The sequence below is a fragment of the Pelecanus crispus genome, chromosome 6, assembly GCF_030463565.1.
Source record: "Pelecanus crispus isolate bPelCri1 chromosome 6, bPelCri1.pri, whole genome shotgun sequence".
Taxonomy (NCBI): Eukaryota; Metazoa; Chordata; class Aves; order Pelecaniformes; family Pelecanidae; genus Pelecanus; species Pelecanus crispus.
In genome coordinates, this window is record NC_134648.1 from 6,515,691 (window position 1) to 6,529,983 (window position 14,293).

Genomic DNA, 14,293 nt, shown 5'->3' on the forward strand with positions numbered 1-14,293 from the left:
ACAATTGCTTGGTGCACCAGACTAAGTAGCAGTACGTAATTCCAAACACCTTTTTAGAAAGAAAAATCGCAGCCTTTTATTCTTATTTTGAGACATTTTCTAGGAAGATTAAACATATACTCACACAGTAAATCCTTTGAAAAGCCATAGGCAGACCCAATTCTTATAGAAGCAATGTATGTAGACCTTATGGGAGCGGAGAACAGACCATAAGCAACATTATTTCAAAAAAATGCAGCACAGCTGAAAAAAATCATGATCTTAACATATGCACCAAGAGATCTGTTTTCAAATGAACAGAGAAAAAAAAAACCCAACTTGTGAAAGTGTCAGATGTTTATTTTTAAATAATGGTTACTTTTAAAACATAAATAGTTGTATTTCCATCATCCAAGATTTAGTTTGCATTACTATTATGATTTTTCTTTAAAATATTTGAAGGTGTTTACATGTTAATAAATCAAGAGCAGATAATTATTAAAAAAGTATTCTTAGGTTTAGTTTAATATTAAACTTCAACAAAGAATCCTGTTAAATCCAAACTAAGATTTTAAATTAAACATTAACAACTGCTTTATGTGTTTGGACTGTAGCTATCAAAATAGTCTTTTTTGATTCAGGGTGCTCAAGCATCTTTTAAAAAACAAACAAACAAACAAAACCAAAAATCACTTCCTGACTTAAAACTTCAGCAGTTCCAGAATGGGATACCTATAAAGGACTTTTTAAAGTATTGCCACTACCACCTAATCTGTGTAAAAAGCTTGCAGGTGGGACTTAACTGCAGTTGATGCACCTGGCATAGGTACGGAGAGCAGGAGGAAATTAAAGCAGGAGCATCAATAAAGCAAGAGGTAGCTAACTCTGGAGGAAAGGGTTAGGAGCATCTTACTCAGAAGGTAAGTGCTGATGATGTGATAAATGGTATTTTCTTAGTGTACTAGATCCTATAGTAATGTTGGAGTTGGGGAGTTTGTTAGGAGCCTAAGGCTCAATTTACAAAGCTGAAGCTGAGCAGCAAAATCCTGCTCAGAGGTATGGCCCTTGATGGGGGCAGAACAGACTGCATGTAGAAAGTACCTGGGGAGAAAAAACCCACCCTGTTGTTTGACCAGCTAGCTAAAGTGGATGATACTTGAAGTTTCCATGGCAAAATCTGTGGTATTGGGGTATCTGGTGTAGACTTCTAGAAGGCTGAACTGAACTGTAGAGTACCAGCAGGGAAGACCTGCAGCTCTTCTCTTGTCCCCCCCCACGCGAGGGAGGGTCTGCTGAGACTGCGGAATAGTTTCTTGTTAAAAGGGCAGGCGAGATGCTGAAATGTTGAACTAGCCATGGAAGATGATCATAAGGAAGAGTGCCAGGTCGTGATTTTAGCCTACTCTATTGCTGTATAACTCAGCTGAATGTGAGCGTTGAGGAGGCTCAAAGTCCTAAAAAGTTGAACTGTTAGAAGCTACAGCAAAGCCTCTGCTCAAAGTCCTTGCTGGTCACAGAACAAACCCATGGGAGCTCCTGCTGGCTGTGAATAAGTAACTGTGCTAAAACTCAAGATGGCTAAATTATGTAAGGTTACTCTTAAAACCTGTTATTATTGTATAATGTCAAATAAGCATCACCACGGTGGATGCAATTCAGAATTAGTTTGGAAATGTAACTGTACATCTGTTATTGCACATTATAGGTGGTACCTTCTGTCACCTTCCTGTTCATGTATTACCTGGAGTTTTTCTTCCAAGCAGGACTATTTACATAATTGATTGAGGATAGGAGGTTTTTTCTTATCTTTATTATAGTGATAATTGCTCCTTCCTTTGCATTACCACCTTTTTTCCAACAGCAATTTTGAGATGATACGTAGAAGCTATAGAAACGAGTTCAAGGGCTGTCGGTGGGGATGAGTGAAATAGGGAGGTGTCAATACATGTGTGGGGGAAGGTATAGCAAGTTTCTTGTAACTTAAGACCCAACACTGAATTCATTATATGTGTTCATTTTCGATCAGGGAGATGAGCTGTTTGCCACACCACGGTGTTACAGACGCATCTGCTAGAGACGCTGCCAGGGGTTTGGTTCTTTTTAGGCTTACGTTTTGTATGGCCCCGTTGGCTGCTAATACACAGTACCTGACAGGGAAGGAGGTAGAGTGCTTATTCTTTGCTCTGTGTCTCCTACTTGCTTAGCCTGCGGTATGTTAGGAATCTAAAGTAAGGTGAAACAGACATGTGGGATCACGCGAACGTTTATGGGGCTGGAGAGGTTTTTCCATCCCGGTCCAACTGCTGGCACTGCTTGTGCCTGATGAGCTGTGTCCCAATGATTTAGTCTGTCACCGTGCCAAATCCACATGCTGAAGTCATCCGTTTTCCTAAGGGCCCGCAGTGGTGCTACCCACCCTTGTGGAGATGCAGCTTCTGTGTCCTCCCGAACCTCCGGGAGTTCTGCCCCAAACTCTCTCCCTGGCATAATCTGCCTATTTTAGCAATATGCAGTAGCAGATGGTTTCATTTTCTGTTACTGCAACAAAGATTACGCTATGGCAGTCACCGAGAGGCAGCCCTTTCATTTCAGCTTATGAGCGTTCGTCTTTGACTGCCAGGAGCTTTTCAAGTGATCTGCAAGAAACCGAAAATGCTTTCGGAAGGTGGAGAAAAGAGTAGAGGTACTGCTGTAAAGCAAACAAAATGTCAACTGCCCAGATAATCTAGTGAAAGGATGTATTTTAACGGCCTCTGAGGTGAAGCAAACATCTAGGATTGGGGGCAGTAAGGACAAAATTCCTACTGTGTTTCCTATTTACTTGTGCAGCACTAAGTGGTAAGAAAGAGAGGGGAGGTGTCTATTTGTAGAAGCACAGAGCAGCTCTAACATGCGCAGCTCTCAGATTTACCATGTAATGGTACACTCCAGGTAGCTATCAGTTGTATGCTCCTGAACTGCAGTATTTTCTGCTTTCATTCTCAACTGAAATTAACGTTACCAAAAAAATGAAACCAACAAGAGGTGTTTTTATTTACCCAAATCATTTCCCAGTTTCAGTTCACATTGGCCATCTGAAACAGTTACATGGCTGTGGTATAGAAGCTTCTTTAAAAATAGCTTTATCAATCAGTGATTTGTAATGTAAAACTACACACCGCCAAATCCTCTGCCGTGTTTCTTAGCTGTAAGAAAAAATTTGACATTCAAAATGAGGACTCTTAAGAAGCACAGATATATCTGGGTTTTACTTAAAGGGTGGAGAGAGAGAGAAGAGCAGTATTTTCTTCCATGCTAATTCTGAATTGCAAGAATTGCCTCTGAAATACAAGGTCTGCTCGATCTGAGCTGGTTCAGAGCTTTACTCCCACCTTCCAAATGAGCTGCCAGGCGGAGCACCACAAGCAAGCTGCCTTTGCAGGACTGAGAGCTGGCTGACGGGCAGCACGGGCGCTCAGACAGGGTGCAAATCTCTTACTCAAACGCAGAGCACCTTGACTGGTGACAGCACCTGGAGCAGAGCAGAGCAGAGCAAACAGGCTTCCCAGAGCAGAGCAGAACAGGCTTGCCTTGGGCTGCCCAGCAAGGACGGGCAGCGCAGCAGCGTGGCTGCTTCACACTGGGAATTCCTCCAATTCTGACAGTATTGAAACAGCAATGGGGAACCCGGGAACTGTGATTAGTTTCACCAGGTTATTTCAATGGTTTTAAATGAAAGTCTTCAGGATATTAATCCAAGCACAGGCTCCTGTCTGGGTCAGTGTGCTACGTCTTTCATACAGCAGGGGCTTGAATGAAGAGGGACTGATGGTTATTTCCTCCCCTTACAGTTTTGGGGGAGCAGTGTGACAGAGAGTGAAAAGAAGAATGTATTAAGTTTGAAACACCCCAAGTGACCAAGCAAGCGTTAAGTGCTGCTTAAGTGTCTCTGTATGACATGCCCTCAGACAGATGTTGGATTGATATTCACATTTCAAATTAATGTTTAGTATATTTTATTATATTTCAATGCATTTTCATTAGACTTAAAAAAATTCACTGTGACCAATTAACGCACTGAAGAGAGCAATTGCCAGCAATCACAGGAAACTGAAGGTATTAATCTGCCAAGGACACAGCCTTTTAGCTCAAACACCATTATATTAATGGAGACTTTTCAGTAAAAGTCTCCCTTCTCAACTCAATTCTGAAGACTAGGCCAGGAAACTCATTGTGTCAGGACTGTGCTCCTAAGACAGCACGAGACACTACTGGGGAGGTAAAAGCAGAAACATTAAAAAAAAAAAAAAGCCTCTATAGCATGAACTAGGTCAGAAATGGGGACAGTAACATACTGAGGCCAAGCACAATGCTCTCTGGGGACAACAGGAGCAGATTCTCAGTGTTGATCACTGAGTTGTGGCTGGAAAGCTGCCTGGCTGAAAAGGACCTGGGGGTGCTGGTTGACAGCAAGCTGAACATGAGCCAGCAGTGTGCCCAGGTGGCCAAGAAGGCCAACAGCATCCTGGCTTGTATCAGGAATAGTGTGGCCAGCAGGAGCAGGGAGGTGATTGTTCCCCTGTACTCGGCACTGGTGAGGCCACACCTGGAATAGTGTGTCCAGTTTTGGGCCCCTCACTACAAGAAAGACATTGAGGTGCTGGAGTGTGTCCAGAGAAGGGCAACGAAGCTGGTGAAGGGTCTGGAGCACAGGTCTTATGAGGAGCGGCTGAGGGAACTGGGGGTGTTTAGCCTGGAGAGGAGGAGGCTGAGAGGAGACCTTATCGCTCTCTACAACTCCCTGAAAGGAGGTTGTAGTGAGGTGGGTGTTGGTCTCTTCTCCCAAGTAGTGAGTGATAAGACAAGAGGAAATGGGCTCAAACTGCGCCAGGGGAGGTTTAGGTTGGAAATCAGGAAAAATTTCTTTACGGAAAGGGTGGTCAAGCATTGGAAGAGGCTGCCCAGAGAAGTGGTGGAGTCACCATCCCTGGAAGTGTTCAAAAAATGGGTAGATGTGGCACTTGGGGACATGGTTTAGTCTAGTCTACCCTTGATTGGTTTAGTGTGGACTTGGTAGTGTAGGTTAATGGTTGGACTGGATGATCTTAAAGGTCTTTTCCAACCTAAACTATTCTATGATTCTATGATCATGCTGCAACAAATGTCCCTCATCTATCAAAGCAGTGACTCCAGGCCACTAGTTTGAAAGTCTAGTTTTAACACCATAGTTTTGGGGGCTCTAAATAATAAAAGGCAGCTTCACATTGGGGAAATGGATTACAGACACTGCTGAATATGGAAAAAAAGTGACAGAACTTTGGGCATTTGGCAAATGTTACTGCGCTGTAACAAACCCACCAAGGTAGTACAGAAACTTTAGGAAATGAACCAAGAGATGATGTAGCAAGTCTTGCTTGTGTTTTTCAAAAATCCTGAGAAGTGCAGCATTGCCCTCTTGTGGTAATAAAGGAGAACAACTAACAACAGTATTGTTAATTTAATATTTAACTTCCAGTATTGTTTATAAACACTTACAGACTCAAAAGAAATCCACATCAGAAAATGAAAAGAACAATTATTAGACTCAAAATAACAAACGAGCTTTCTTGCTGTAAGTATACAGGGTTTATAAAGGTTTCTATTTTTTTTTTTAACCAGTGTCACAAAATGCTTCCATTTGTAAAGACCCACCATGAATCTGCTTTTTTTTTGAAAAAGGCACTAAATCCCTAAGCAGTTCAAAAGTCATTAGGAAACTGAAGAGAAACGCTGTCACCCACATATTCAAATATACATATTTATGAACAGCTTTCTACATAAGGACTTAGAGAAAAGTTTAGTTTAGAGCTTGAAATAAGCATCAAAAACACCACACGGGCACCTGAGCTGCGCCTAAGCCAGTCATACGCAGACATACATACATCAACTGGCCAGACAGCGTACGCATACTGACTGACTACAGGTAAGGAGGCCACTTCCATGTGAGAAAACCCATCTCACTCCCTTGACAGGGAAACAATAAAACATGCACATAAAACAAACAAACAAATCTGGCCAAAACTTAATGTTCAGAGTTAGTTCTTAAGTTTCTCAGTGTATGTTTCCACATCTGTCCTCCCACAATGGCAAAGTACTGCTGAGTCTTCATATGCAAACAGCAAAAGCCACAGGATGAGTTAAGTGCCATTCAGCTGCAGGAACTGGCAAGTTATTGGCAGTAAAGGTCAATCTTCTCTTCAGAAGTCATATCTCTTTATCCAACCTGCCACTAGAGACAAAAACAACAAAATGCACCACAGGTTTGTATGAAGATAGAGGAAAGAAAAAACAACCCAAACAAACCTCACCAAACCCACCACAAGGCTGTCTAAAGATAATAAACTCCCTATTATAACCCCTTTTATATCCAGCATGTGAGGGACGTGCAGCCCACCAGCAGCAGCTTATACAAACTCCTGCCCCGAGTCATCTATAGCAATGATGGAAGGAGATGGAAGGCTTATGAAGCCTGTGTTTCAATAACCAGATGCATCTACTGCCTTGGAGAAATTCTAATTCTTAATTACATCTCTGCCTGCCCTTCTGAGACAAAGTTTACATTAGAAAAGTAGTAGTAGTAGCAGTAAAGTTCATCAGTATCTATGCCAACACTGTATGGGGTTTTTTGTAGAGAGAGATAGATCCATGAAACCCAAAGCCATTATACTTAGTTCAAACATTTTCTATAAACTCTGAAGGAAGAGAAACAATCTCAACCAGTACTGAAAAGGGACACTGAGTACAGGTCAACTCAGTGAGGAGTGCTCAGCAGTACTGAGTAGTACTCAGTAGTGCTGAGAGTACTGTAAAACTGATGTATTGTAGGTGCAAAAACTGGGGAAGAAGTAGGGGGAAAAAGCAGCTCTCTGCCATCCTTGCTGTCTTTGTGTCCCAGAAATGAAGTCTCATTGAGAACACTGTGTGATAATGACACATGCTTCCATTTCTATTCCGTTTCCCGTCCTCTTGGTTTTTCCTCAGATTATTCAATCTTGTAGATGACAACAAAACAGGATTTTCTCAGTGAATATAAGAACAGTTGCATCATGTTTTTTCTTTTTTGAACTTACTCTCAGTCCTCCTTCTCCTCCAGAACCTGAAGCTGCAATTCTTTTTTCTATTTCTTCCTGTTTCTTTTTCTTTTGCTCTACAGAGTAAGCGTTCTTAATACCTCGAGAGGAAGCCTGGGAGAAAACACATTTGGGTAACACCACTTAGCTATTTTTCTGGATACAAAACCAAACTGCAAGTCTTGGCAACGGCATTTTGTGAACTTCGGTTTGCATGAAAAGACTGAAACATTAAGTAATGCTACTGTTGCATAAACCCAGACCTTTCAGGATACTTCTTCACACTGGCATGAAGCTCTTGGTCCCATAGGTATGTGAGGGTGTTTTTGTTTCATATTGTTGTTACATCCAGGTGAACACATTTAATGCAAGTACATGTACCTGCTCTGCATCCTAAGATGCAGAACCAGAACTTCCCAAAAGTCCCATAAATTTTTAGTCTGTGCTTTTTCCAGTGTCAGGGCCTATTCTTGCCCTCACAAACAGAATTAACTGGGAAGAGATGATTTGGGCAGACAGAATTTCCAAGAACTTTAGCCATTTCATCACCCGTTCACTTCTTCCATCTCTTTTTATCAAAAGTCTACCTAGAGATAGGATACAGATGATGGAAATCATAATGACAGCTTCTATTCTAACACTCATTAAGGAGACAGAGAAAGTCACAAGCTCTGTATGGCAACTACAGAAATCGATGGGAACTTTACATGCAGGGGAGAACAAAGGTCATGTTAGTAGTGCTAGCCTAGGCTGTTAGAAATCCAAGTTCTAAACTGATCTGTTAGAAATAACCTGTGTGATAGTCTACCCTTCAAACTTCATAGGATGTGTGGACAGCAGTAGTACACAGATGAGAAACCTGTTGTCAACTGCCTGCTAATGGGGACCTAGACTAGATGGTAGGAATATCAGAACTACAGACAAACAGTTAACACCATAAACCTATAAAAAAAAATTAAAACCCCCTGATTCTTAGCTAAGTTTAGCGTTATGATACTACAGCATAAGCTATGCAAAAGATCTTAAGATCTACCAAGGGAAAACAGCAATGTTCTCACCTGAAATTCAAGGTCCTGATGACAAGCACAATTCTCAATAGGCTACTAAGGCAAATCTTACCAACAAATACTAACTTACTTAGCCCATGATTTCTAGCTGTTAGGCTACTGGCCTTCCAAGTGAGTTAGGTACCCAGATTGTCTCTACAGCACCCCAAAAGGAAGAACACCTCACCTGACTTCTGGCTAAATAATGAGCAGTTAAGAAGCACATACAGGAAAACACTAAGCAGAGAGGGACATCCTGATCTATTCCCTTGTCCCTCATGAGGGGGAAACTGAATTAGGCTACCTCGCAAGACATCTCCATTGCTCAACATTCAGAGGCTAAAATGCTCCCAAAGATAGTCCTCAAAAATCCTGGTAGATGTTTTAGCTCTTTCTCTCTTAAGAAAACAAAAAGTAACAGAGAGTGATAGTTACGTTTTTCTTTAGCAGCTTAACAGCTACCACAGAACTTGAGCGCCATCCGTAACAAGTTGCTTCATTTCTCCTTCCTCCCAGGAAAGCTTTTTAGCAACTTAAGAGCTAGATGGGGACATTCCCCTTTCATACACTTCTCAAAAGTGTATTTCCTACAGTTTTGCTTAAAAGCTCTTTGAGATTTAAGGTTACAGGTGGATTGCTTTTAGTATGTAGCCTGACACAGAATCAAGAGTTTTTAAAGAAGGACTCCGAAGCATCACTCGGCTGTTGCTGCAGTTATTCACCAAACTCCCTCAAAACCAGATCAACATGGTCCTCATCAATAATGGTCAATTTTTAATTCAATATATAATATCACTCACACTCATACAAACAACACATTCCTCTCTCTTTATAGTTCAGCTGTGATCTCTTAAGATACGCCTTCTACTTATTGTAGGCTTTCTGTGGTGTATGTTATAAGCCTTTTTTGAGAAGACTGAAAAGAAAAAATAGGCAAGCTAGTTCTACATTCTGCTAAAACGTTTGCATCCTACCTCTTCTAACTTTAAGGATACTGAAGTAGTTAAAGCTTAGTAACCTTAAAAAGACAGAAGCGTAAGTTAATTCTTTGCTGGAATTTGAGCTGAGAAACATGCTCAATTGTTGCAACATTGATAAACTGAACTTGCAAGTGCCCATAACCTGCATTTGTAAGAGCAGTGCAAGTGCAGTACCACCTGAAATTGCCACCACAACAACTGTTTGACAACTCTGGCTTGAAATATATATCAATCTCTTGTTTTCAAGTCTTACAATGAGGAAAAAAACAACGATGAACTTGCTCTTGAATTCTCATGTTATTTTTTAACTACTGCAAAACCTCTCCCATGCAAGCAAGGTCAGTTATCTTGGAATGGTCTTTGAGCACCTACCTAGCTATGAAATTCTACTGTAAACATATATATAAAAATGGTATAAAGGTAAAACATTAATGCTATGGAAATATTTAATGACAATTCCCACAATCCAGGCATGATATCCAGTGGTCCCACAGAAGCCCTAGCTATTTTCCCCATAAACCAGTCACCAAAATATATTTTGAATAAATGTCATTTCATCAGACGTTACCTCCATCTGCCTCTTTTCAGCAGCTTCTGCTAGCTGTCTTCTTTTTATTTCCTAAATAAAATGTGAAAGACAGTGAAATTCTATTCCAATACAGTCTCTACATTCTTTTGAAAGTCTTAATTTTTAAATATGACTCAAATCTGTAATGCAAACTGCCCTAAAATGTCAACCTTAAGTCAATTAGCATCATCTTTCCCTCCATTTCCAGTCTGGCAGAACAAAGTGTTTTTAATGACTAATAAGCTAGAAGAGCAGCTGCTGACATATCTGCAGTCAAACCCCACCAGTATTCAGCTGTCTGTATTACGCCTTCACTCCAAAAAATTCAGCCTGGAATGAGAAGGCACGCAGTGCGTGCAATGTCCTTTTGGAGTCTGAAAAGGGGAAAGCTCACTCTTCCAGGTGGAACGGGCTCGTTTCCTTCTCCCCCACAAAACCCCCAGGTGAGGGGTACCGAGGCACGGAGATGGGCTCCTACCCGCCCAGGAGAAGTGTCATCCTACGAAGGTTTGTTAGGAGCGAGCATCGCCGTGCGCTAGAGGGAAAAGCAAAGGTTTTGGCGTTTCTGGTCAAAATGAGGGTCAGCTGGGCCTCGGTTGTGGCTCGAGCCGCCCTCAGGAGAAAGCCCCGGTCCCCACACAAGTGCCCGCGGGTGGGGCGCGGGGCAGCGCCCAGGGAGGCCGCGGGCTGCGGGGCGCCGGCTGCGGGCTGGGCCGGGGGGCCGGGGCCGGGGCTTCCCCCGCGCAGCCGCTGCCGGGCGCTGCGGCAGCCACCGCGCCTCTCCCCGAGCGCTGCGGCGGCGGCGCCGCAGGGAGGCCCCGGCTCTGCGGCCCGGCCTCCATTTTAAGGAAGGCGGCCCCTTCCCCCCCCAGCCCACCCCGGCGGGGAGGGCCGCTGCTCCCCGCGCTCGTCCCCGCTGGGCGTCACTGCCCGCTCCCAAACAACCGGGCGGACGGAGGGAGGCAGGGAAACCGGCCCCGGCCCCGGGCCCCGCGGCCCCGCACTCACCGGGTCGGGCGTCTCCACCACGTCCTTGACGGCGCCCCCCATGCAGGGCAGGCAGAGCCCCATGGCGGGCCCCAGGGCCGGCAGGGCCGGCGACCGCTGGGGAGGCGGCGGCTGGAGAGGAGGCGGCGGCAGCGGCCCCGCCCGCGGCCCCCGCCAGGCGCCGCGCTCCGGCAGGGCCCGCCCCGTCATGGGGCCGCGGCGGCGCCCCGGGGGCGGGCGGGGCCGGGCCGGGCCGGCGGCCCGCGGCGGGGGAGGCCTTGGCAGGCCCGCGGAGGTTCCCCCCGGGAATTAAACTAAACCGAGTTCATTCTGGGAGGGCAAAAGGGGCGACAGCCTAAATGTCCAGCTCGCTCCGGCAAAGCCGATGCCGGCGTTCGGGGCCTGCTGGAAGGACGCGGCAGCGGGCAAGGAGCGTTCCCGCAGGCAGCGGGGGTGGTGCCGCGCCCGTACAGCCCGGGCGGCTGCGGCTGCCTGCCCGCAGCGGGGCTGTAGCCGGGGGCCGCGCTCCGCGTCCGGAGCCGCGACGCGGGGCTGCTGCTGCCGCTGCTGCCGCTGCTGCTGCTGCTGCCGCCGCTGCCGTTGCTGCCGCCGCTGCTGCCTCGAAGGCTCCTGGCAGGGCCAGTGCTGCTCTGCTGTTGCCAAACGCGTAGGCGCGCTCGTACGGCCGTAGCCTGCAGCCATCCCCCGGCCAGCGCCCAGAGCCCCCCGTGCGCTGCCGCAGCTCCGACGGCGCTGGGAGAGCGCGGGCCTGTGCAGCTGGCGTGGGCCTGGTGTCGCCTGGGATAGAGTTCATCTTCTTCCTGGTAGCAGGCACAGTGCTGTGGTTTGGATTTAGGATGAGAAGAATGCTGATAACGCACTGATGTTTTTAGTTGTTGCTGAGTACTGCTTATGCCAGTCAAGGACTTTTCAGCTTCCCATGCTCTGCCAGGGGCACAAGAAACTGGGAGGGGGCACAGCCAGGATAGTTGATCCAAACTGCCCAAAGGGCTATTCCATACCATATGGCGTCATGCTCAGTATAGAAACTGGGGGGGGTTGGCTGGGGAGCAGCGATCGCTGCTCGGGAACTGGCTGGGTATTGGTCGGCGGGTGGTGAGCAATTGCATTGTGCATCACTTGCTTTGGATATTATTATATGTTATTATTATATTGTTATTATTATCATTATTATCATCATCATTATTATCATTACCATTTTACTTTATTACATTACATTTTACTTTATTTCAATCATTGTGTTCAAAAAACGGGCAGATGTGGCACTTGGGGACATGGTTTAGTCTAGTCTACCCTTGATTGGCTTAGAGTAGACTTGGTAGTGTAGGTTAGTGGTTGGACTGGATGATCTTAAAGATCTTTTCCAACCTAAATGATTCTATGATTCAACTGTTCTTATCTCACCCCAGGAGTGTTTCTCACCCTTACTCCTCCGATTCGCCCCCCCATCCCACCGGGGCAGGGGGAGTGAGCGAGCGGCTGCGTGGTGCTGAGCTGCTGGCTGGGGCTCAGCCGCGACAGCGGCCCGTTCCGTGTGCTGAGGCAAGGTGCCTGTCTGTCTCCTCCAGCTTTCGGCCTTTTTGACTTGTACGTGTAGCCAAGGAAAACATTATTCCCGTTTCTTTGCTAATGGTTTATGTTCATCCTGAGATGTATGTGATCTTTTTTCTCCTATTGTAATATTTTTAAATGCTCATGTCATTTAGAAAGCTTCTGGTTTTAGCTGAATTAATGCTTTATTTTGTGCTCAGTCTTTTGTCCTCTTTGAAATGGTTTGCTGTGGCTTACTGCCAGGAACTGCCATGCCAGAATTTGTGTCCTTGCTGGCCTGCATTTGTTTCCTCTGTTTACCAAGACTGAGTTTTCCAAAAGTCTTTTCCTCTTTTCTGGCTCTTCCGCTATTTCTCTGTTCTTTTTCTTAAAATTTTGCCACCTTCTTTTCTAGTTATTTATAGTAGGCTCCGGCATTAACCTATTCAACAACATTTCCGGAATTTGAGTGTTAGTGTATACATCCATCCCCAAGGATTATGTGAAGAGTATAATATGTATTCTTCATAAACAATGCAACATCTACCCAGCTTCTTTCCTGCCTCTGTGATTTTGAACAAGGTGTATCTTTTTGCACCAATGTTCTTGTCCTGCGATTTATTCCATGTTGTCCTACATTATTGGTAAAGTACTAATTTAAGTTCTTGTGTTTGTTACCGGCAGCTATAATTAGCCATCAGAGAGGATTACCGTGTTGCTGAACTAAGTACTCTACGCAAGTCGCAGCACGGTCCTGAGTTTTCTGAACTGGACATCAAAAGTCTCACTGTCATCATGGGAAATTAATCAGGCTCGTGGAAGGGGGAGCAGAAGGAGGTTCACCTGCCACCCATCCCTGGCCAGCAAGGCTGAGATTGCCTGCAGGAGTGCACAAAAGCTCTAGCAGCGCAGCTGGGCTGCGTTGTGTTGTCCTAGGTGCTGCAACTTTGCTGTTGCATGGTATGCATAGCGTGGTATGATTTAACCTTCTGCTTTGTAATGAAAGCAGTATGGTTGTTTTATTTTTAACGTATCAGGATGCTGTTGTTTTATGGTTACGTGGATTAAGTGATTAGCGTTTGTCACGCTTCAGGTTAGAACTGAGGGGTTCTTGGCTGGTTGCAGTCCCCTGTTTGATCCATCAGATGATAATCCCTGAGTGAGCTGAAATACGTTTTGCTGCATCTAAAAGGTTTAGAGGAAGATTGAAGCACACTCGGACAGAACTCTGGATAGAGAAAGAACATAGCTTTCTGGTAGCATGAGCTGATCAGACATGTAGCTGAAAAGGTGAGTGGTTCAAGCAAAACTTCAGTTCTTTAGAAGTGCCTGGATAAGGCAGGCAAAAAGTTTGTTTATTGAGAAGTAGCAGGAAATAATGGCAACAACTTTTTCTTCTGTAACAAAGGGTTTATAGGTTATCACTGAGGGTTTTCAAGGCTTATGTTTTTACTGCTGAAGTTTTAGGGATAACCTCTTGGTAAAATCCCTTAGTTTGAGGTTGTTTAATAACTGGTTTCTTCTTGAGACTTCCAGGAGTAGGCGTAAAGAAATTCTGAGTATGTGTGGTCCGAAATGAAATCGACAGGCTCTTTGTGTTTTGATGCACTGATAACGAGTGACAGCTTGAAAATTAGGTACAAATTCACATTTTTAGGATAATTTGGGCTCCATGAGCGAGGAGTTAGCCTCCCTGTATTCCAAGAGCCAGGTGAGGACTGGCAGAGAGGTCTGTGGCCTGGAGCACTGGGGCAGCTGATTTTCTAGGGTGGTTGTGCGATAGCACTAATAAAACACAGACCTGTCCTGTGGTTTTTAGCTGAATTCATCTATGTTGCCCCAGGAAGCATATCTGAAAGCGTGCAGTAGCAGTTAACGGTCTCTTCCCTCCCTCCTAATCTTAACACTCAATTTCTGCTTTTCTTTCTCCTGGAGACTTACTCCCTGTGTTGGGTGTGAACAGTGCAGAGCATCCCTCTGTCCTTTGCCTGCAAAAGCAGTGAAGTTTGTGTTTATAAACACAGCAGTGCTCACTTCACAGAGCAAAGCATGCTCTTCTCCATTATGGGTTGCAATGCTCTTTGATTAATTGTG

At 45.0% G+C, this 14,293-nt stretch overlaps 1 protein-coding gene across 1 annotated transcript; it reads right to left on the bottom strand.

The window, feature by feature from the left end:
- Window positions 1-5,440: 5,440 nt before the first annotated feature.
- Window positions 5,441-10,858, bottom strand: SVIP (small VCP interacting protein). The gene is made up of 4 exons (XM_075712449.1): window positions 10,670-10,858; window positions 9,662-9,712; window positions 7,068-7,181; window positions 5,441-6,226 (listed from the first exon to the last, which is right to left on the bottom strand). The coding sequence occupies exons 1-4, from the start codon at window positions 10,856-10,858 to the stop codon at window positions 6,212-6,214; spliced, it is 369 nt and encodes a 122-aa protein (XP_075568564.1). The 3' UTR covers window positions 5,441-6,211.
- Between the last annotated feature and the right edge of the window lie 3,435 nt (window positions 10,859-14,293).